The following is a 21,157-nucleotide window of genomic DNA, read 5'->3' on the forward strand; positions in this document are numbered from 1 at the left end:
CTCACTCTGTGTCTCTGTCCTCTCTCTATCCGTCCTCTCTCTGTCCTCTCTCTCTCTTTCTCTCTCTCTCTTCTCTCTCTGTGTCTGTCTCTCTCTCTCTCTCCCTCTCTCTCTCTCTCTCTCTTCCTCTCTCTCTCTTTCTCTTCTCTTTCTCTCTGTCCTCTCTCTCACTCTTTGTCTCTGTCTTCTCTCTGTCTTTCTCTGTCCCCTCTCTCTCTCACTCTCTCTGTCTCTGTGTCTTTGTCTCTCTCTCACTCTGTGTCTCTGTCTCTCTCTGTCCTCTGTCTCTCTCTGTCCTCTCTCTCTCTCTGTCCTCTCTCTCTCTCTGTCCCCTCTCTCTCTCTGTCCCCTCTCTCTCTCTGTCCCCTCTCTCTCTCTGTCCCCTCTCTCTCTCTGTCTCACTCTGTGTCTCTGTCCTCTCTCTCTCTGTCCTCTCTCTGTCTCTGTCCTCTCTCTCTCTCTGTCCTCTCTCTCTCTCTCTCTGTCTCTCTCTCTATGTCTGTCTCTCTCTCTCTCTCTCTCTCTCTCTCTCTCTCTCTCTCTGTAGGGATGTTGTTGCTAGTGATGTTGGTGGCTGTGGTGTTAGGTTATTGTCCTCCCTTTGTGTTGATAGAGGTCAGAGTGCTGGTAAGCTGGTTTGATGGCTCCATCTGTCTTGCTGCATATGTGTGCCTGCAGTTGGTTTGACAGGGTTGGTTTATGTGTGACTGTGAGTGATTGGTTGAGTCATCGAGATGCAATGAAACCTTTTTTTAGGGGAGTAGTGAGGTGGATGTGTTCAGATTTTCCTGTATGAAGGGTAGACCATCGCTCCAAAGCCTGGCCAACAACTAACTAATCACCTTATTTGAACCCAAACCATATGTTTACATTTACCAAAAGTAGTGATGCAATCAATATACACTGAACAAGTCAGTTATGAACAAATTCTTATTTTCAATGACGGCCTACCGGGGAACAGTGGGTTAACTGCCTTGTTCAGGGGGCAGAACGACAGATTTTGACCTTGTCAGCTCAGGGATTCAATCATGCAACCTTTACGGTTACTAGTCCAACGCTCTAAGCACTAGGCTACCTGCTGGTTACTAGTCCAACACTCTAACCACTAGGCTACCTGCTGGTTACTAGTCCAACGCGCTCTAAGCACTAGGCTACCTGCTGGTTACTAGTCCAACACTCTAACCACTAGGCTACCTGCTGGTTACTAGTCCAACGCTCTAAGCACTAGGCTACCTGCTGGTTACTAGTCCAACACTCTAACCACTAGGCTACCTGCTGGTTACTAGTCCAACACTCTAACCACTAGGATACCTGCTGGTTACTAGTCCAACGCTCTAACCACTAGGCTACCTGCTGGTTACTAGTCCAACACTCTAACCACTAGGCTACCTGCTGGTTACTAGTCCAACGCTCTAACCACTAGGCTACCTGCTGGTTACTAGTCCAACGCTCTAACCACTAGGCTACCTGCTGGTTACTAGTCCAACGCTCTAACCACTAGGCTACCTGCTGGTTACTAGTCCAACACTCTAACCACTAGGCTACCTGCTGGTTACTAGTCCAACACTCTAACCACTAGGCTACCTGCTGGTTACTAGTCCAACACTCTAACCACTAGGCTACCTGCTGGTTACTAGTCCAACACTCTAACCACTAGGCTACCTGCTGGTTACTAGTCCAACACTCTAACCACTAGGCTACCTGCTGGTTACTAGTCCAACACTCTAACCACTAGGCTACCTGCTGGTTACTAGTCCAACACTCTAACCACTAGGCTATGCTGCCGCCTCATATGATGAGGAAGATGAACTCAAAGATGAACTGAATCATAGGATCGCCATCTCACTGTCTGAGGATGTAGTTAGAACCAATATTTCATCTGAGAGCTTTCTCGGGCTACCAGAGTGGCACAGCGGTCTAAGGCACTGCATATCAGTGCTAGAGGTCGTCACTACAGACCTTGGTTCGATTCCAGGGTGTATCACAAACGGTTGTGATTGGGAGTCCCGTAGGGCGGCGCACAATTGTTTTGCCCATGGCCGTCCGTGTTAGGGTTTGGCCCGGGGTAATCGATGGTCGCCTCATTAAATAAATAAACACAACATTACAATCCTGCTGCTATACTGGCGTTATAATGCTAATCTTTCTCTCCAGCTCCAGATGGATCCTTCCGGTAACTTCTACAACTACAGAACAGCGTTTAGAGGAGCTACACAGAGGTCCAGAACAGCCAACAGCACTAGAGAGAAGGTGAGCTTCCATACATTCTAGAAGAAAAAGAAATGCACACCTAAATAGGCGAGGTGCTGGCTAACGGAGTAGAAAGCTTGAACATAAAGGAGAACCTATATAGGCGAGGTGCTGGCTAACGGAGTAGAAAGCTTGAACATAAAGGAGAACCTATTTAGGCGAGGTGCTGGCTAACGGAGTAGAAAACTTGAACATAAAGGAGAACCTATATAGGCGAGGTGCTGGCTAACGGAGTAGAAAACTTGAACATAAAGGAGAACCTATATAGGCGAGGTGCTGGCTAACGGAGTAGAAAGCTTGAACATAAAGGAGAACCTATATAGGCGAGGTGCTGGCTAACGGAGTAGAAAGCTTGAACATAAAGGAGAACCTATATAGGCGAGGTGCTGGCTAACGGAGTAGAAACTTGAACATAAAGGAGAACCTATATAGGCGAGGTGCTGGCTAACGGAGTAGAAAGCTTGAACATAAAGGAGAAACCTGAGAGAAGGAGGTGCTAAGAATGGAGTAGAAAGCTTGAACATAAAGGAGAACTGTATAGAAGTAGGTGCTGGCTAACGGAGTAGAAAGCTTGAACATAAAGGAGAACCTAAATAGGCGAGGTGCTGGCTAACGGAGTAGAAAGCTTGAACATAAAGGAGAACCTATTTAGGCGAGGTGCTGGCTAACGGAGTAGAAAGCTTGAACATAAAGGAGAACCTAAATAGGCGAGGTGCTGGCTAACGGAGTAGAAAGCTTGAACATAAGCGAGTGGAACCATTTTTAGGCGAGAAGTTGGGCCATAGGGAGCAGAGTAGAAAACTTGAACATAAAGGAGAACCTATATATACAGTGTGCAGCAACGGAGTAGAAAACTTGAACATAAAGGAGAACCTATATAGGCGAGGTGCTGGCTAACGGAGTAGAAAGCTTGAACATAAAGGAGAACCTATTTAGCGAGGTGCTGGCTAACGGAGAGAACGCTTGAACATAAAGGAGAACCTATATAGGCAGAGGTGAAGCAATAACGGAGTAGAAAGCTTGAACATAAAGGAGAACCTATTTAGGCCAGGTGCTGGCTAACGGAGTAGAACGCTTGAACATAAAGGAGAACCTATATAGGCGAGGTGTAGCAATGGAGTAGAAAGCTTGAACATAAAGGAGAACCTATATAGGCGAGGTGCTGGCTAACGGAGTAGAAAGCTTGAACATAAAGGAGAACCTATATAGGCGAGGTGCTGGCTAACGAAGTAGAAAGCTTGAACATACTCTAAGAGCTCAGATGGAGAAAAAAATACATACATTCGATACATTCACACGCATCTGAGATTCAAGGCCTGTATTTATAAGGTATCTTAGAGCCGGTGAGCAGATCTAGGAACAGTGTAGCGTTTCTTTTTTAGATTGTAATGAATAAGATGACAGGGTGGATCTGATCCAAGATCAGGACACCTTTCCTGAGACGCTGATCCTGATGCCTTCAGTTGTGGAGTCTCTCCAGACAGATTTTTCCTCATCAGCCTCGGAATCAACCCTAAAATCCCCCAGTTATTGGCCCGCCTCTAAACCCCCCAACCCCAGTTACTGGCCCGCCTCTTCTAAACCCGCGACCCTCCCAGTTACTGGCCCGCCTCTCTAAACCTCGCGACCCCCAGTTACTGGCCCGCTCTCTAAACCCGCGACCCCCAGTTACTGGCCCCGCCTTTCTAAACCCGCGGCTTCCAGTTACTGGCCCGCCTCTCTAAACCCGCGACCCCCCAGTTACTGGCCCGCCTCTCTAAACCCGCGACCCCTCCATTTCAGACCGAGACAGTTTAGTGATTCTGATCTCTCCAAATGGTGGGAACGTTCTCTGTTCTCTCTGGCTGTCTGAATTATCCCAGAACCCATTTCTCTGTTCTCTCTAGCTGTCTGAATTATCCCAGAACCCATTTCTCTGTTCTCTCTGGCTGTCTGAATTATCCCAGAACCCATTTCTCTGTTCTCTCTAGCTGTCTGAATTATCCCAGAACCCATTTCTCTGTTCTCTCTGGCTGTCTGAATTATCCCAGAACCCATTTCTCTGTTCTCTCTGGCTGTCTGAATTATCCCAGAACCCATTTCTCTGTTCTCTCTAGCTGTCTGAATTATCCCAGAACCCATTTCTCTGTTCTCTCTAGCTGTCTGAATTATCCCAGAACCCATTTCTCTGTTCTCTCTAGCGGTCTGAATTATCCCAGAACCCATTTCTCTGTTCTCTCTAGCTGTCTGAATTATCCCAGAACCCCTTTCTCTGTTCTCTCTGGTTGTCTGAATTATCCCAGAACCCATTTCTCTGTTCTCTCTAGCTGTCTGAATTATCCCAGAACCCCTTTCTCTGTTCTCTCTGGTTGTCTGAATTATCCCAGAACCCATTTCTCTGTTCTCTCTAGCTGTCTGAATTATCCCAGAACCCACTAAGTGTGTGATTTGTCCAGCTGCACCAACCACTACAGTGTGAGGACAGAAAACAGACCGGCACTACAGTGTGAGGACAGAAAACAGACCGGCACTACAGTGTGAGGACAGAAAACAGACCGGCACTACAGTGAGAGGACGGAAAACAGACCGGCACTACAGTGAGAGGACAGAAAACAGACCGGCACTACAGTGAGAGGAGGGAAAACAGAGCGGCACTACAGTGAGAGGACGGAAAACAGACCGGCACTACAGTGTGAGGACAGAAAACAGACCGGCACTACAGTGTGAGAACAGAAAACAGACCGGCACTACAGTGTGAGAACAGAAAACAGACCGGCACTACAGTGTGAGGACAGAAAACAGACCGGCACTACAGTGTGAGAACAGAAAACAGACCGGCACTACAGTGTGAGGAGGGAAAACAGACCGGCACTACAGTGTGAGGAGGGAAAACAGACCGGCACTACAGTGAGAGGACAGAAAACAGACCGGCACTACAGTGAGAGGACAGAAAACAGACCGGCACTACAGTGTGAGGACGGAAAACAGACGGCACTACAGTGTGAGGAGGGAAACAGACCGGCACTACAGTGAGGACAGAAAACAGACCGGCACTACAGTGAGAGGACGGAAAACAGAACGGCACTACAGTGTGAGGACAGAAAACAGACCGGCACTACAGTGAGAGGACGGAAAACAGACCGGCACTACAGTGTGAGGAGGGAAAACAGACCGGCACTACAGTGTGAGAACAGAAAACAGACCGGCACTACAGTGTGAGGACAGAAAACAGACCGGCACTACAGTGAGAGGACGGAAAACAGAACGGCACTACAGTGTGAGGACAGAAAACAGACCGGCACTACAGTGAGAGGACGGAAAACAGAACGGCACTACAGTGTGAGGACAGAAAACAGACCGGCACTACAGTGAGAGGACGGAAAACAGAACGGCACTACAGTGTGAGGAGGGAAAACAGACCGGCACTACAGTGTGAGGAGGGAAAACAGACCGGCACTACAGTGTGAGAACATAAAACAGACCGGCACTACAGTGAGAGGACAGAAAACAGACCGGCACTACAGTGAGAGGAGGGAAAACAGAGCGGCACTACAGTGAGAGGACGGAAAACAGACCGGCACTACAGTGTGAGAACAGAAAACAGACCGGCACTACAGTGTGAGGACAGAAAACAGACCGGCACTACAGTGTGAGAACAGAAAACAGACCGGCACTACAGTGTGAGGAGGGAAAACAGACCGGCACTACAGTGTGAGGAGGGAAAACAGACCGGCACTACAGTGAGAGGACAGAAAACAGACCGGCACTACAGTGAGAGGACAGAAAACAGACCGGCACTACAGTGTGAGGACGGAAAACAGACCGGCACTACAGTGTGAGGAGGGAAAACAGACCGGCACTACAGTGTGAGGACAGAAAACAGACCGGCACTACAGTGAGAGGACGGAAAACAGAACGGCACTACAGTGTGAGGACAGAAAACAGACCGGCACTACAGTGAGAGGACGGAAAACAGATCGGCACTACAGTGTGAGGACTGAAAACAGAACGGCACTACAGTGAGAGGACGGAAAACAGACCGGCACTACAGTGTGAGGAGGGAAAACAGACCGGCACTACAGTGTGAGGAGGGAAAACAGACCGGCACTACAGTGTGGCCATCGGTTGGTCTGCTTCGATCTTGTTATCTCTGCTCAGTGTTGTCGTGTTATTGGCACTAAGACACAGCAAACTCTTGAGGTCTTCGGTTCAGTTGGGACATCAAGAATACATAACAAGGACTCTGAAGCAGATAAGTCAAAAGGTGAAGCCATGAATAGGTCAGCTGAGAGCTGGTTCTGGTATTGACGTCAGAGAGACAACGTGAAGGGCCTCATTTACTAATCCGTCAGAAATATGTTCAGTTCCTTTTCAGAATGGAAAAAGACACATGGTCGCCTGCCAGCTCACATAATGTTCTGTCTCTGTCTCTCTCTCAGTTGACGGTTGGCTCAAGCAGTGTCAATATGATTGGGTTAGCTAAGGGTTCACTGTCAACATTTAATGGGTTAGCTGAGTGTTTCTTTTAGGGAAGGGAGGAGGGAGAGGGGATTTAGCTATGTGTGGAAATGTGTGTGGAAATGTGTTGAAGAGCCCGGGTTGGCTGCTCAGACAGACAGTGAGGGGGTCATAAGACAGAATGTTCCAAACTCCCAGGCAGAACACTGGAATGTTCCAAATTCCCAGGTAGAACACTGGAATGTTCCAAATTCCCAGCCAGAACACTGGAATGTTCCAAACTCCCAGGCAGAACACTGGAATGTTCCAAATTCCCAGGCAGAACACTGGAATGTTCCAAACTCCTGTGCAGAACACTGGAATGTTCCAAACTCCCAGGCAGAACACTGGAATGTTCCAAACTCCCAGGCAGAACACTGGAATGTTCCAAACTCCCAGGCAGAACACTGGAATGTTCCAAACTCCCAGGCAGAACACTGGAATGTTCCAAATTCCCAGGCAGAACACTGGAATGTTCCAAATTACCAGGCAGAACACTGGAATGTTCCAAATTCCCAGGCAGAACACTGGAATGTTCCAAATTCCCAGGCAGAACACTGGAATGTTCCAAACTCCCAGCCAGAACACTGGAATGTTCCAAACTCCCAGGCAGAACACTGGAATGTTCCAAACTCCCAGCCAGAACACTGGAATGTTCCAAACTCCCAGCCAGAACACTGGAATGTTCCAAACTCCCAGCCAGAACACTGGAATGTTCCAAACTCCCAGCCAGAACACTGGAATGTTCCAAATTCCCAGGCAGAACACTGGAATGTTCCTTCTTGTTCTTGTGACTTCTTCATCTAATGAGGGTTTGTTTATGGGTCAAATAAAAACAAGTATATTTACACATGTGCCCAGGGCTCTAAAGTACAACCAATTTGGTTTGCATATTTATTTTACTAGGCAAGTCAGTTAAGAACAAATTGTTATTTTCAATGACGGCCTAGGAACAGCGGGTTAACTGCCTGTTCCGTGGCAGAACGACAGATTTGTACCTTGTCAGTTTGGGGATTTGAACTTTTTACCTTCTTAGCTAGCTAGCTAACAACCTGGTAACTTTATCAGTATATCCAAACATTTGGGACACAGAAAGGAAAAGGGACAGCTTCTTCAGGAAATGACATATCTCTTACATGTTGTCATCTCATAACATGATGCTCTTAAAGGGACAGTGTTTTCTATGTAACCGTCTCAATAGGAAAAAATAGGGATTTTATATCATGTAGAAACTAACATTCCACAAATGACTTTTTAATTTCAATGACTGATATTTATATCAACATTTTTTGCTTTTAAAATAATATGTATTTGAGTTACATATTAGTTCCTAGGGGCACAACATATTAGTTCCTAGGGGCACAACATATTAGTTCCTAGGGGCACAACATATTAGTTCCTAGGGGCACAACATATTAGTTCCTAGGGGCACAACATATTAGTTCCTAGGGGCACAACATATTAGTTCCTAGGGGCACAACATATTAGTTCCTAGGGGCACAACATATTAGTTCCTAGGGGCACAACATATTAGTTCCTAGGGGCACAACATATTAGTTCCTAGGGGCACAACATATTAGTTCCTAGGGGCACAACATATTAGTTCCTAGGGGCACAACATATTAGTTCCTAGGGGCACAACATATTAGTTCCTATGTTGTGCTGCTAACTTTTTAAAGTATGGAGCACTAGTGCTACCAATTACAAAATGTGTATAATTTAGAGCCCTGCACACGCCGTAGCAGATGTGGACTTTCTTTGTAGGGGGGGGGGGGGGGGCACTGGTCTTGAGGTAATGTTGTTTATACAACATGTTTTCTCTCCTCTCATTCTCCCACTTTGTCCTCTGTCCTCTGTTCAGAGCTGTCCTGGGTTTATAGAGGGGCCTCAGTGTCACGGAGAGCAGAGAGAGCAGAGAGAGAGCAGGAAGACTGATATCATTTGGTACATTCTGTGTTGTTTACTTTATTCAATTTGATTAGAATGACACGTTGGGCAGTTGAGGAGCCGTTGATATAAAACTCAAGCGGAACGTCACATGGTTGTTGATCAGTGCTTCATCGCACATTGTATTACACTGTTCCCTCACAGAGCTGGCCTGTATTCCCTCACAGATCTGGCCTGTATTCCCTCACAGATCTGGCCTGTATTCCCTCACAGAGCTGGCCTGTATTCCCTCACAGAGCTGGCCTGTATTCCCTCACGGAGCTGGCCTGTATTCCCTCACGGAGCTGGCCTGTATTCCCTCACGGAGCTGGCCTGTATTCCCTCACAGAGCTGGCCTGTTCCTCACAGAGCTGGCCTGTATTCCTCACAGAGCTGGCCTGTATTCCCTCACAGAGCTGGCCTGTATTCCCTCACAGAGCTGGCCTGTATTCCCTCACAGAGCTGGCCTGTATTCCCTCAAAGAGCTGGCCTGTATTCCCTCACAGAGCTGGCCTGTATTCCCTCACAGAGCTGGCCTGTATTCACTCACAGAGCTGGCCTGTATTCCCTCACAGAGCTGGCCTGTATTCCCTCACAGAGCTGGCCTGTATTCCCTCACAGAGCTGGCCTGTATTCCCTCACAGAGCTGGCCTGTATTCCCTCACAGAGCTGTCCTGTAGGCCTGTATTCACTCACAGAGCTGGCCTGTAATCCCTCACAGAGCTGGCCTGTATTCCCTCACAGAGCTGGCCTGTATTCACTCACAGAGCTGGCCTGTATTCCCTCACAGAGCTGGCCTGTATTCCCTCACAGAGCTGGCCTGTATTCCCTCACAGAGCTGGCCTGTATTCCCTCACAGAGCTGGCCTGTATAATCCCTCACAGAGCTGGCCTGTAATCCCTCACAGAGCTGGCCTGTAATCCCTCACAGAGCTGGCCTGTAATCCCTCACAGAGCTGGCCTGTAATCCCTCACAGAGCTGGCCTGTATTCCCTCACAGAGCTGGCCTGTATTCCCTCACAGAGCTGGCCTGTAATCCCTCACAGAGCTGGCCTCTATTCCCTCAAAGAGCTGGCCTCTATTCCCTCAAAGAGCTGGCCTGTATTCCCTCACAGAGCTGGCCTGTAATTCCCTCACAGAGCTGGCCTGTATTCACTCACAGAGCTGGCCTGTATTCCCTCACAGAGCTGGCCTGTATTCCCTCACAGAGCTGGCCTGTATTCACTCACAGAGCTGGCCTGTAATCCCTCACATAGCTGGCCTGTATTCCCTCACAGAGCTGGCCTGTAATCCCTCACAGAGCTGGCCTGTAATCCCTCACAGAGCTGGCCTGTAATCCCTCATAGAGCTGGCCTGTAATCCCTCACAGAGCTGGCCTGTAATCCCTCACAGAGCTGGCCTGTAATCCCTCACAGAGCTGGCCTGTAATCCCTCACAGAGCTGGCCTGTAATCCCTCACAGAGCTGGCCTGTAATCCCTCACAGAGCTGGCCTGTATTCCCTCACAGAGCTGGCCTGTAATCCATCTCAGAGCTGGCCTGTAATCCCTCACAGAGCTGGCCTGTAATCCCTCTCAGAGCTGGCCTGTATTCCCTCACAGAGCTGGCCTGTATTCCCTCACAGAGCTGGCCTGTATTCACTCACAGAGCTGGCCTGTAATCCCTCACATAGCTGGCCTGTATTCCCTCACAGAGCTGGCCTGTATTCACTCACAGAGCTGGCCTGTAATCACTCACAGAGCTGGCCTGTATTCCCTCACAGAGCTGGCCTGTATTCCCTCACAGAGCTGGCCTGTATTCCCTCACAGAGCTGGCCTGTAATCCCTCACAGAGCTGGCCTGTAATCCCTCACAGAGCTGGCCTGTATTCCCTCACAGAGCTGGCCTGTATTCCCTCATTCCCTCACAGAGCTAGCCTGTATTCCCTCACAGAGCTGGCCTGTATTCCCTCACAGAGCTGGCCTGTAATCCCTCACAGAGCTGGCCTGTAATCCCTCACAGAGCTGGCCTGTAATCCCTCACAGAGCTGGCCTGTAATCCCTCACAGAGCTGGCCTGTAATCCCTCACAGAGCTGGCCTGTAATCCCTCAGAGCTGGCCTGTAATCCCTCACAGAGCTGGCCTGTAATCCCTCACAGAGCTGGCCTGTATTCCCTCACAGAGCTGGCCTGTAATCCCTCACAGAGCTGGCCTGTAATCCCTCACAGAGCTGGCCTGTAATCCCTCACAGAGCTGGCCTGTAATCCCTCACAGAGCTGGCCTGTATTCCTCACAGAGCTGGCCTGTATTCCCTCACAGAGCTGGCCTGTAATCCTCACAGAGCTGGCCTGTAATCCCTCACAGAGCTGGCCTGTAATCCCTCATAGAGCTGGCCTGTAATCCCTCACAGAGCTGGCCTGTAATCCTCACAGAGCTGGCCTCCTGTAATCCCTCACAGAGCTGGCCTGTAATCCCTCACAGAGCTGGCCTGTAATCCCTCACAGAGCTGGCCTGTAATCCCTCACAGAGCTGGCCTGTATTCCCTCACAGAGCTGGCCTGTAATCCATCTCAGAGCTGGCCTGTAATCCCTCACAGAGCTGGCCTGTAATCCCTCTCAGAGCTGGCCTGTATTCCCTCACAGAGCTGGCCTGTATTCCCTCACAGAGCTGGCCTGTATTCCCTCACAGAGCTGGCCTGTAATCCCTCACAGAGCTGGCCTGTAATCCCTCACAGAGCTGGCCTGTAATCCCTCACAGAGCTGGCCTGTAATCCCTCACAGAGCTGAGTAGGAGCGCTGATCTTGGATCAGGTCTTTTTCATTTTGATCTAATTCCTGACATTTAATCCTAGTAAAAATTCCCTGTTTTAGGTCAGTTAGGATCACCACTTTATTTTAAGAATGTGAACTGTCAGAATAATAGTAGAGAGAATTATTTATTTAAGCTTTTATTTATTTCATCACATCACAGTGGGTCAGAAGTTTACATACACTCAATTAGTATTTGGGCTATTTGACCAAGAAGGCGAGTGATGGAGTGCTGCATCAGATGACCTGGCCTCCACAATCACCCGATCACAACCCAGTTGAGATGGTTTGGGATGGGTTGGACTGCAGAGGGAAGGAAAGGCATCCAACAAGTGCTCAGTATGGGTGGGAACTCCTTCAAGACGGTTGGAAAATCATTCCAGGTGAAGCTGGTTGAGAGAATGCCAAGAGTTTGCGAAGCTGTCATCAAGGCAAATGGTGACTATTTTGAAGAATCTGAAATATAAAATATATTTTGATTTGTGTAACACTTTTTTGGTTACTACATGATTCCATATGGGTTATTTCATAGTTTTGATGTCTTCACTATTATTCTACAATGTAGAAAATAGTAAAACTACAGGAAAACCCTTGAATGAGTAGCTGTGTCCAAACGTTTGACTGGTACTGTGTATATAATTGTTTTAACACAATGGCATGGAAAGAGTTATCATGTTCTTATGTTCTCATGTTCTTATGTTCTCATGTTCTCATGTTCTGATGTTCTGATGTTCTCATGTTCTTATGTTCTCATGGTCTCTCTGATCCAGTTTATATAAGAGATTACCGTTGATAGGAAAGTAGAAAGTAGGCAATGAAAAGGACAGTGGATATTTGGGCGAGAGGCATCTTCTAGGATGTTACATATTGAAATGGAATCAACACCCATCACATAACATTGACTTGGATGGTAATGTCTGTTCTAGTCAATCTATTTCTATGCTATGTTACCTAACAAACCCTCTGTCTCCCTTTGAGTAAACCAGTAAACCACTTCCTCTGTTCTGCTGTCAAGCTCCCGATGGGCTGCAATGCGCTCAACTCTCTCCTCTTGTGTAATAACAGTGAAAGGTGCTTGCAGCCAACAGTCAATCACATAACAATGAAACACAGACCAGCACTCGATTTGATTCAGTTGCAAATTGAAGATTTGTTTATTTTATTTTATTTAGTCAAGGCAACATGTCCTGCTAGAACTATCCTGTCCATCTCTCCAACCACCAGACCAGAGTGGTTAGGAACTATCCTGTCCATCTCTCCAACCACCAGACCAGAGTGGTTAGGAACTATCCTGTCCATCTCTCCACCAGACCAGAGTGGTTAGGAACTAGCCTGTCCATCTCTCCACCAGACCAGAGTGGTTAGGAACTAGCCTGTCCATCTCTCCACCCAACAGACCAGAGTGGTTAGGAACTAGCCTGTCCATCTCTCCACCCAACAGACCAGAGTGGTTAGGAACTAGCCTGTCCATCTCTCCACCCAACAGACCAGAGTGGTTAGGAACTAGCCTGTCCATCTCTCCACCCAACAGACCAGAGTGGTTAGGAACTATCCTGTCCATCTCTCCACCCAACAGACCAGAGTGGTTAGGAACTAGCCTGTCCATCTCTCCACCAGACCAGAGTGGTTAGGAACTATCCTGTCCATCTCTCCACCAGACCAGAGTGGTTAGGAACTATCCTGTCCATCTCTCCACCAGACCAGAGTGGTTAGGAACTATCCTGTCCATCTCTCCACCAGACCAGAGTGGTTAGGAACTAGCCTGTCCATCTCTCCACCCACCAGACCAGAGTGGTTAGGAACTAGCCTGTCCATCTCTCCACCCAACAGACCAGAGTGGTTAGGAACTAGCCTGTCCATCTCTCCACCCAACAGACCAGAGTGGTTAGGAACTAGCCTGTCCATCTCTCCACCCAACAGACCAGAGTGGTTAGGAACTAGCCTGTCCATCTCTCCACCCAACAGACCAGAGTGGTTAGGAACTAGCCTGTCCATCTCTCCACCCAACAGACCAGAGTGGTTAGGAACTATCCTGTCCATCTCTCCACCAGACCAGAATGGTTAGGAACTATCCTGTCCATCTCTCCACCAGACCAGAGTGGTTAGGAACTAGCCTGTCCATCTCTCCACCAGACCAGAGTGGTTAGGAACTAGCCTGTCCATCTCTCCACCCAACAGACCAGAGTGGTTAGGAACTAGCCTGTCCATCTCTCCACCCAACAGACCAGAGTGGTTAGGAACTAGCCTGTCCATCTCTCCACCCACCAGACCAGAGTGGTTAGGAACTAGCCTGTCCATCTCTCCACCCAACAGACCAGAGTGGTTAGGAACTATCCTGTCCATCTCTCCACCCAACAGACCAGAGTGGTTAGGAACTAGCCTGTCCATCTCTCCACCAGACCAGAGTGGTTAGGAACTAGCCTGTCCATCTCTCCACCCAACAGACCAGAGTGGTTAGGAACTAGCCTGTCCATCTCTCCACCCAACAGACCAGAGTGGTTAGGAACTAGCCTGTCCATCTCTCCACCCAACAGACCAGAGTGGTTAGGAACTAGCCTGTCCATCTCTCCACCCAACAGACCAGAGTGGTTAGGAACTATCCTGTCCATCTCTCCACCCAACAGACCAGAGTGGTTAGGAACTATCCTGTCCATCTCTCCACCCAACAGACCAGAGTGGTTAGGAACTATCCTGTCCATCTCTCCACCAGACCAGAGTGGTTAGGAACTATCCTGTCCATCTCTCCACCAGACCAGAGTGGTTAGGAACTATCCTGTCCATCTCTCCACCAGACCAGAGTGGTTAGGAACTAGCCTGTCCATCTCTCCACCAGACCAGAGTGGTTAGGAACTAGCCTGTCCATCTCTCCACCCAACAGACCAGAGTGGTTAGGAACTAGCCTGTCCATCTCTCCACCCAACAGACCAGAGTGGTTAGGAACTAGCCTGTCCATCTCTCCACCCAACAGACCAGAGTGGTTAGGAACTAGCCTGTCCATCTCTCCACCCAACAGACCAGAGTGGTTAGGAACTATCCTGTCCATCTCTCCACCCAACAGACCAGAGTGGTTAGGAACTAGCCTGTCCATCTCTCCACCAGACCAGAGTGGTTAGGAACTATCCTGTCCATCTCTCCACCAGACCAGAGTGGTTAGGAACTATCTTGTCCATCTCTCCACCAGACCAGAGTGGTTAGGAACTATCCTGTCCATCTCTCCACCAGACCAGAGTGGTTAGGAACTAGCCTGTCCATCTCTCCACCAGACCAGAGTGGTTAGGAACTAGCCTGTCCATCTCTCCACCCAACAGACCAGAGTGGTTAGGAACTAGCCTGTCCATCTCTCCACCCAACAGACCAGAGTGGTTAGGAACTAGCCTGTCCATCTCTCCACCCAACAGACCAGAGTGGTTAGGAACTATCCTGTCCATCTCTCCACCCAACAGACCAGAGTGGTTAGGAACTAGCCTGTCCATCTCTCCACCAGACCAGAGTGGTTAGGAACTATCCTGTCCATCTCTCCACCAGACCAGAGTGGTTAGGAACTACGTGCTTTTACACCTGCATTGTTTGCTGTTTGGGGTTTTAGGCTGGGTTTCTGTACAGCACTTTGAGATATCAGCTGATGTACGAAGGGCTATATAAATACATTTGATTTGATTTGATTTGATTTGAACTAGCCTGTCCATCTCTCCACCAGACCAGAGTGGTTAGGAACTATCCTGTCCATCTCTCCACCCACCAGACCAGAGTGGTTAGGAACTAGCCTGTCCATCTCTCCACCAGACCAGAGTGATTAGGAACTATCCTGTCCATCTCTCCACCCAACAGACTAGAGTGGTTAGGAACTATCCTGTCCATCTCTCCACCCAACAGACCAGAGTGGTTAGGAACTAGCCTGTCCATCTCTCCACCCAACAGACTAGAGTGGTTAGGAACTATCCTGTCCATCTCTCCACCAGACCAGAGTGGTTAGGAACTATCCTGTCCATCTCTCCACCCACCAGACCAGAGTGGTTAGGAACTATCCTGTCCATCTCTCCACCCAACAGACTAGAGTGGTTAGGAACTATCCTGTCCATCTCTCCACCCAACAGACCAGAGTGGTTAGGAACTATCCTGTCCATCTCTCCACCAGACCAGAGTGGTTAGGAACTATCCTGTCCATCTCTCCACCAGACCAGAGTGGTTAGGAACTATCCTGTCCATCTCTCCACCAGACCAGAGTGGTTAGGAACTAGCCTGTCCATCTCTCCACCCACCAGACCAGAGTGGTTAGGAACTATCCTGTCCATCTCTCCACCAGACCAGAGTGGTTAGGAACTATCCTGTCCATCTCTCCACCCACCAGACTAGAGTGGTTAGGAACTAGCCTGTCCATGTCTCCACCCACCAGACTAGAGTGGTTAGGAACTATCCTGTCCATCTCTCCACCCACCAGACTAGAGTGGTTAGGAACTATCCTGTCCATCTCTCCACCCACCAGAGTGGTTAGGAACTATCCTGTCCATCTCTCCACCCACCAGACCAGAGTGGTTAGGAACTATCCTGTCCATCTCTCCACCAGACCAGAGTGGTTAGGAACTATCCTGTCCATCTCTCCACCCACCAGACTAGAGTGGTTAGGAACTAGCCTGTCCATCTCTCCACCCACCAGACTAGAGTGGTTAGGAACTATCCTGTCCATCTCTCCACCCACCAGAGTGGTTAGGAACTATCCTGTCCATCTCTCCACCCACCAGACTAGAGTGGTTAGGAACTATCCTGTCCATCTCTCCACCAGACCAGAGTGGTTAGGAACTATCCTGTCCATCTCTCCACCCACCAGACCAGAGTGGTTAGGAACTATCCTGTCCATCTCTCCACCCACCAGACCAGAGTGGTTAGGAACTATCCTGTCCATCTCTCCACCAGACCAGAGTGGTTAGGAACTATCCTGTCCATCTCTCTGTTACCTAGTGCCTGGGATAGGGCCAACCCAAACCTCTCTGTTACCTAGTGCCTGGGATAGGGCCAACTCAAACCTCTCTGTTACCTAGTACCTGGGATAGGGCCAACTCAAACCTCTCTGTTACCTAATGCCTGGGATAGGGCCAACCCAAACCTCTCTGTTACCTGATGCCTGGGATAGGGCCAACCCAAACCTCTCTGTTATCTTATGCCTGGGATAGGGCCAACCCAAACCTCTCTGTTATCTTATGCCTGGGATAGGGCCAACCCAAACCTCTCTGTTACCTGATGCCTGGGATAGGGCCAACCCAAACCTCTCTGTTATCTTATGCCTGGGATAGGGCCAACCCAAACCTCTCTGTTACCTAGTGCCTGGGATAGGGCCAACTCAAACCTCTCTGTTACCTAGTGCCTGGGATAGGGCCAACCCAAACCTCTCTGTTACCTAAAGCCTGGGATAGGGCCAACTCAAACCTCTCTGTTACCTAATGCCTGGGATAGGGCTAACTCAAACCTCTCTGTTACCTAATGCCTGGGATAGGGCCAACCCAAACCTCTCTGTTACCTAAAGCCTGGGATAGGGCCAACTCAAACCTCTCTGTTACCTAAAGCCTGGGATAGGGCCAACTCAAACCTCTATGTTACCTAAAGCTCTGTGGTGACGTGGCTCTGAATTATTGAAGGGATGGTGATCTGAAAACCTGCTCAGCACCTCCTGACGTCTCTCTCTCTCGGTGAAGTAGGGAATTTGTTGACAGGTGTTTTTGTGATGATTAACATGTAAGCCTCATTACATTAACCTGACCCCTGTAACCTGACCCCTGTAACCTGACCCCTGTAACCTGACCCCTGTATTCTGTTCTCTCTCATCTCCTCTTTCTGTTCTCTCTCATCTCCTCTTTCTGTTCTCTCTCATCTCCTCTTTCTGTTCTCTCTCATCTCTCTTCTCTTTGTCTCTCTCTCTCTCTCTCTCTCTGTGTCTCTCTCTCTCTGTGTCTCTCTCTCTCTCTGTGTCTCTCTGTGTCTCTCTCTCTGTGTCTCTCTCTCTCTCTCTCTCTCTCTCTCTCTCTCTGTCTCTCTCTCTGTCTCTCTCTCTGTCTCTCTCTGTCTCTCTCTCTCTCTCTCTGTCTCTCTGTCTCTCTCTCTGTGTCTCTCTCTCTCTCTCTCTCTCTGTGTCTCTCTCTCTCTGTGTCTCTCTCTCTCTCTGTGTCTCTCTCTCTGTGTCTCTCTCTCTCTCTCTCTGTCTCTCTCTCTCTCTGTGTCTCTCTCTCTCTCTCTGTGTCTCTCTCTCTCTCTGTCTCTCTCTCTGTGTCTCTCTGTCTCTCTCTCTGTGTCTCTCTCTCTCTCTCTCTGTGTCTCTCTCTCTCTCTCTCTCTGTCTCCCTCTCTGTGTCTCTCTCTCTCAGATCGTCATCCCGTTCTTCAGCCTACTGATCAAAGACATCTATTTCCTGAACGAGGGATGTTCCAACAGGATGCAGAATGGACATGTAAACTTTGAGGTGTGTTTGAGAAACAGCTTGTTGTTTGTAAGGAAATCCCCCCAATATGGGGACCCTGGGGCGGCAGGGTAGCCTAGTGTTGGACTAGTAACCGAAAGGTTGCAAGTTCTAATCCCCGAGCTGACAAGGTACAAATCTGTCGTTCTGCCCCTGAACAGGCAGGTAACCCACTGTTCCCTGGTAGGCCGTCATTGAAAATAAGAATTTGTTCTTAACTGACTTGCCTAGTAAAATAAAGGTAAAAAAAGAAAATGGGTCCTGGGGACCAAACTTGGCCAAATTAGTTTGGCCCACCAGAGACTTCCAGAATGACCTTATATTTTTTCGGGGGAGGGTTTGGTTCACGACTGAGGTTTACATTTTGACAAGGGTTTGTCCACCTCAGTAATAAGATGAAGTAAGGTTGTTACGTAAACCCAGATCCAGCAGTTTCAGAAATGTCTCATTGCTAAAAAAGGAGACCGTTTGCACACCAACATATTTACAGTACATAGTAACGGAAAAGGACTTTATTTATTTTTTCTTCCCCAATAACTGACAGAGAATGAGGAAGTAAGACTTCTGCTCTGCAGTGGAATTAAGACTTTATCATTGGAGACCCAGACAGTCATCAGGGCAGACAGTCATCAGGGCAGACGGTCATCAGGGCAGACGGTCATCAGGGCAGACGGTCATCAGGGCAGACGGTCGTCAGGGCAGACAGTCGTCAGGGCAGACAGTCGTCGGGTCAGACGGTCGTCGGGGCAGACGGTCGTCGGGGCAGCCAGTCATCGGGGCAGACAGTCATCAGGGCAGACAGTCATCAGGGCAGCCAAGTCATCAGGGCAGACAGTCATCAGGGCAGCCAAGTCATGAGATAAGTGAATGTTACCATCAGTTGTGGTACTGTTAAATCATTTCTACTGTGACCAGCCATTCATATATTTTGGGTTAACATTCCATTAATCTATGTTGGGTTAACATTACATTAATCTATGTTGGGTTAACGTTACATTCATCTATGTTGGGTTAACATTCCATTCATCTATGTTGGGTTAACGTTACATTCATCTATGTTGGGTTAACATTACATTCATCTATGTTGGGTTAACATTGCATTCATCTATGTTGGGTTAACGTTACATTCATCTATGTTGGGTTAACGTTCCATTCATCTATGTTGGGTTAACGTTCCATTCATCTATGTTGGGTTAACATTACATTAATCTATGTTGGGTTAACGTTACATTCATCTATGTTGGGTTAACGTTCCATTCATCTATGTTGGGTTAACGTTACATTCATCTATGTTGGGTTAACATTACATTCATCTATGTTGGGTTAACGTTACATTCATCTATGTTGGGTTAACATTACATTCATCTATGTTGGGTTAACATTACATTCATCTATGTTGGGTTAACATTGCATTCATGTTTTATTGTTGTTTTTCAGAAATTCTGGGAGATGGCGAAGCAAGTTAGCGAGTTCATGGTTTGGAAGAAAGTGGAGTGTCCGTTTGAGAAGGACCGTAAGATTCTCCAGTATCTGCTCACCGCACCGGTCTTCAGCGAGGACAGTATGTACACCCCTTAACTCCACAATGCTGCTCCCACATTGTATAAGGTCAATGTACCAAAATGATTATATCATTTTAAACTAAATCAACTCAGGAAAGAGTACGCTAGATATGTCCGCTATACTTTAACGTTCAGTGTTCTCCAGGTTGTATGTGCTGTATGATAATGTGATATGACGTTCTCTCTCCTCTCAGCTCTGTGTCTGGCCTCCTATGACAGTGATGCTGATGGTTCTCTCTGTTCTCTCTCCTCTCAGCTCTGTGTCTGGCCTCCTATGACAGTGATGCTGATGGTTCTCTCTGTTCTCTCTCCTCTCAGCTCTGTCTGGCCTCCTATGACAGTGATGCTGATGGTTCTCTCTGTTCTCTCTCCTCTCAGCTCTGTCTGGCCTCCTATGACAGTGATGCTGATGGTCTCTCTGTTCTCTCTCCTCTCAGCTCTGTGTCTGGCCTCCTATGACAGTGATGCTGATGGTTCTCTCTGTTCTCTCTCCTCTCAGCTCTGTGTCTGGCCTCCTATGACAGAGATGCTGATGGTTCTCTCTCTGTTCTCTCTCTCCTCTCAGCTCTGTGTCTGGCCTCCTATGACAGTGATGCTGATGGTTCTCTCTGTTCTCTCTCCTCTCAGCTCTGTGTCTGGCCTCCTATGACAGTGATGCTGATGGTTCTCTCTGTTCTCTCTCCTCTCAGCTCTGTGTCTGGCCTCCTATGACAGTGATGCTGATGGTTCTCTCTGTTCTCTCTCCTCTCAGCTCTGTGTCTGGCCTCCTATGACAGTGATGCTGATGGTTCTCTCTGTTCTCTCTCCTCTCAGCTCTGTGTCTGGCCTCCTATGACAGTGATGCTGATGGTTCTCTCTGTTCTCTCTCCTTTCAGCTCTGTGTCTGGCCTCCTATGACAGTGATGCTGATGGTTCTCTGTTCTCTCTCCTCTCAGCTCTGTGTCTGGCCTCCTATGACAGTGATGCTGATGGTTCTCTGTTCTCTCTCCTCTCAGCTCTGTGTCTGGCCTCCTATGACAGTGATGCTGATGGTTCTCTGTTCTCTCTCCTCTCAGCTCTGTGTCTGGCCTCCTATGACAGTGATGCTGATGGTTCTCTGTTCTCTCTCCTTTCAGCTCTGTGTCTGGCCTCCTATGACAGTGAAGGGCCCTGAGAATAATATGGAGAAGGACAGATGGAAGTCTTTGAGGTATGTACCTCCCGGGGTGATGTGTGTACGTGTGTAGCTCCCTAGGGTCAGCCCCAATGCTGACAGAATCTGTCCCATTACTCCAGACTGGTGTAGTTTATCTCTCTCTCCCCCACTGAGACTCCAGACTGGTGTAATTTCTGTCTCTCCCCACTGAGACTCACGACTGGTGTAGTTTCTGTCTCTCCCCACTGAGACTCCAGACTGGTGTAATTTCTGTCTCTCCCCCCCACTGAGACTCCAGACTGGTGTAGTTTCTGTCTCTCCCTACTGAGACTCCAGACTGGTGTAGTTTCTGTCTCTCCCCACTGAGACTCCAGACTGGTGTAGTTTCTTTCTCCCCACTGAGACTCCAGACTGGTGTAGTTTCTGTCTCTCTCCCCCACTGAGACTCCAGACTGGTGTAGTTCTGTCTCTCTCCCACTGAGACTCCAGACTGGTGTAGTTTCTGTCTCTCTCCCCCACTGAGACTCCAGACTGGTGTAGTTTCTGTCTCTCTCTCCACTGAAAGCAAGTCTCTTCTTCTTA

At 48.5% G+C, this 21,157-nt stretch overlaps 1 protein-coding gene across 2 annotated transcripts; it reads left to right on the top strand.

Annotated features, from left to right (window-relative positions):
• The first annotated feature begins 2,124 nt into the window (after positions 1 to 2,124).
• LOC115123849 (ras-GEF domain-containing family member 1B-like) lies at positions 2,125 to 20,627 on the top strand. 2 transcript variants are annotated; one of them, XR_010462165.1, is made up of 4 exons: positions 2,125 to 2,250; positions 17,786 to 17,881; positions 18,423 to 19,439; positions 19,635 to 19,662. XR_010462165.1 is itself a non-coding variant. In XM_065014343.1 (4 exons), the coding sequence occupies exons 1-4, from the start codon at positions 2,161 to 2,163 to the stop codon at positions 20,591 to 20,593; spliced, it is 348 nt and encodes a 115-aa protein (XP_064870415.1). In that variant the 5' UTR covers positions 2,127 to 2,160; the 3' UTR covers positions 20,594 to 20,627. The 2 variants fall into 2 exon arrangements, 1 of the variants encoding a protein (XP_064870415.1); XM_065014343.1 differs by lacking the exon at positions 19,635 to 19,662 and adding an exon at positions 20,556 to 20,627 and having other exon boundaries at positions 2,127 to 2,250; positions 19,316 to 19,439.
• The last annotated feature ends 530 nt before the right edge of the window (positions 20,628 to 21,157 follow it).

This window comes from Oncorhynchus nerka, unplaced genomic scaffold, assembly GCF_034236695.1.
Source record: "Oncorhynchus nerka isolate Pitt River unplaced genomic scaffold, Oner_Uvic_2.0 unplaced_scaffold_3659, whole genome shotgun sequence".
NCBI classification, from domain to species: domain Eukaryota; kingdom Metazoa; phylum Chordata; class Actinopteri; order Salmoniformes; family Salmonidae; genus Oncorhynchus; species Oncorhynchus nerka.

What these genes read in the sequence shown, in the direction of transcription:
- LOC115123849 (XM_065014343.1), top strand. Translation starts at nt 2,161, where the DNA reads ATGGATCCTTCCGGTAACTTCTACAACTACAGAACAGCGTTTAGAGGA. An exon ending in CCAACAGCACTAGAGAGAAG is followed by an intron (nt 2,251 to 17,785) that starts GTGAGCTTCCAT and finishes TCTCTCTCTCAG; the next exon opens with ATCGTCATCCCGTTCTTCAG. An exon ending in ATGGACATGTAAACTTTGAG is followed by an intron (nt 17,882 to 19,315) that starts GTGTGTTTGAGA and finishes GTTGTTTTTCAG; the next exon opens with AAATTCTGGGAGATGGCGAA.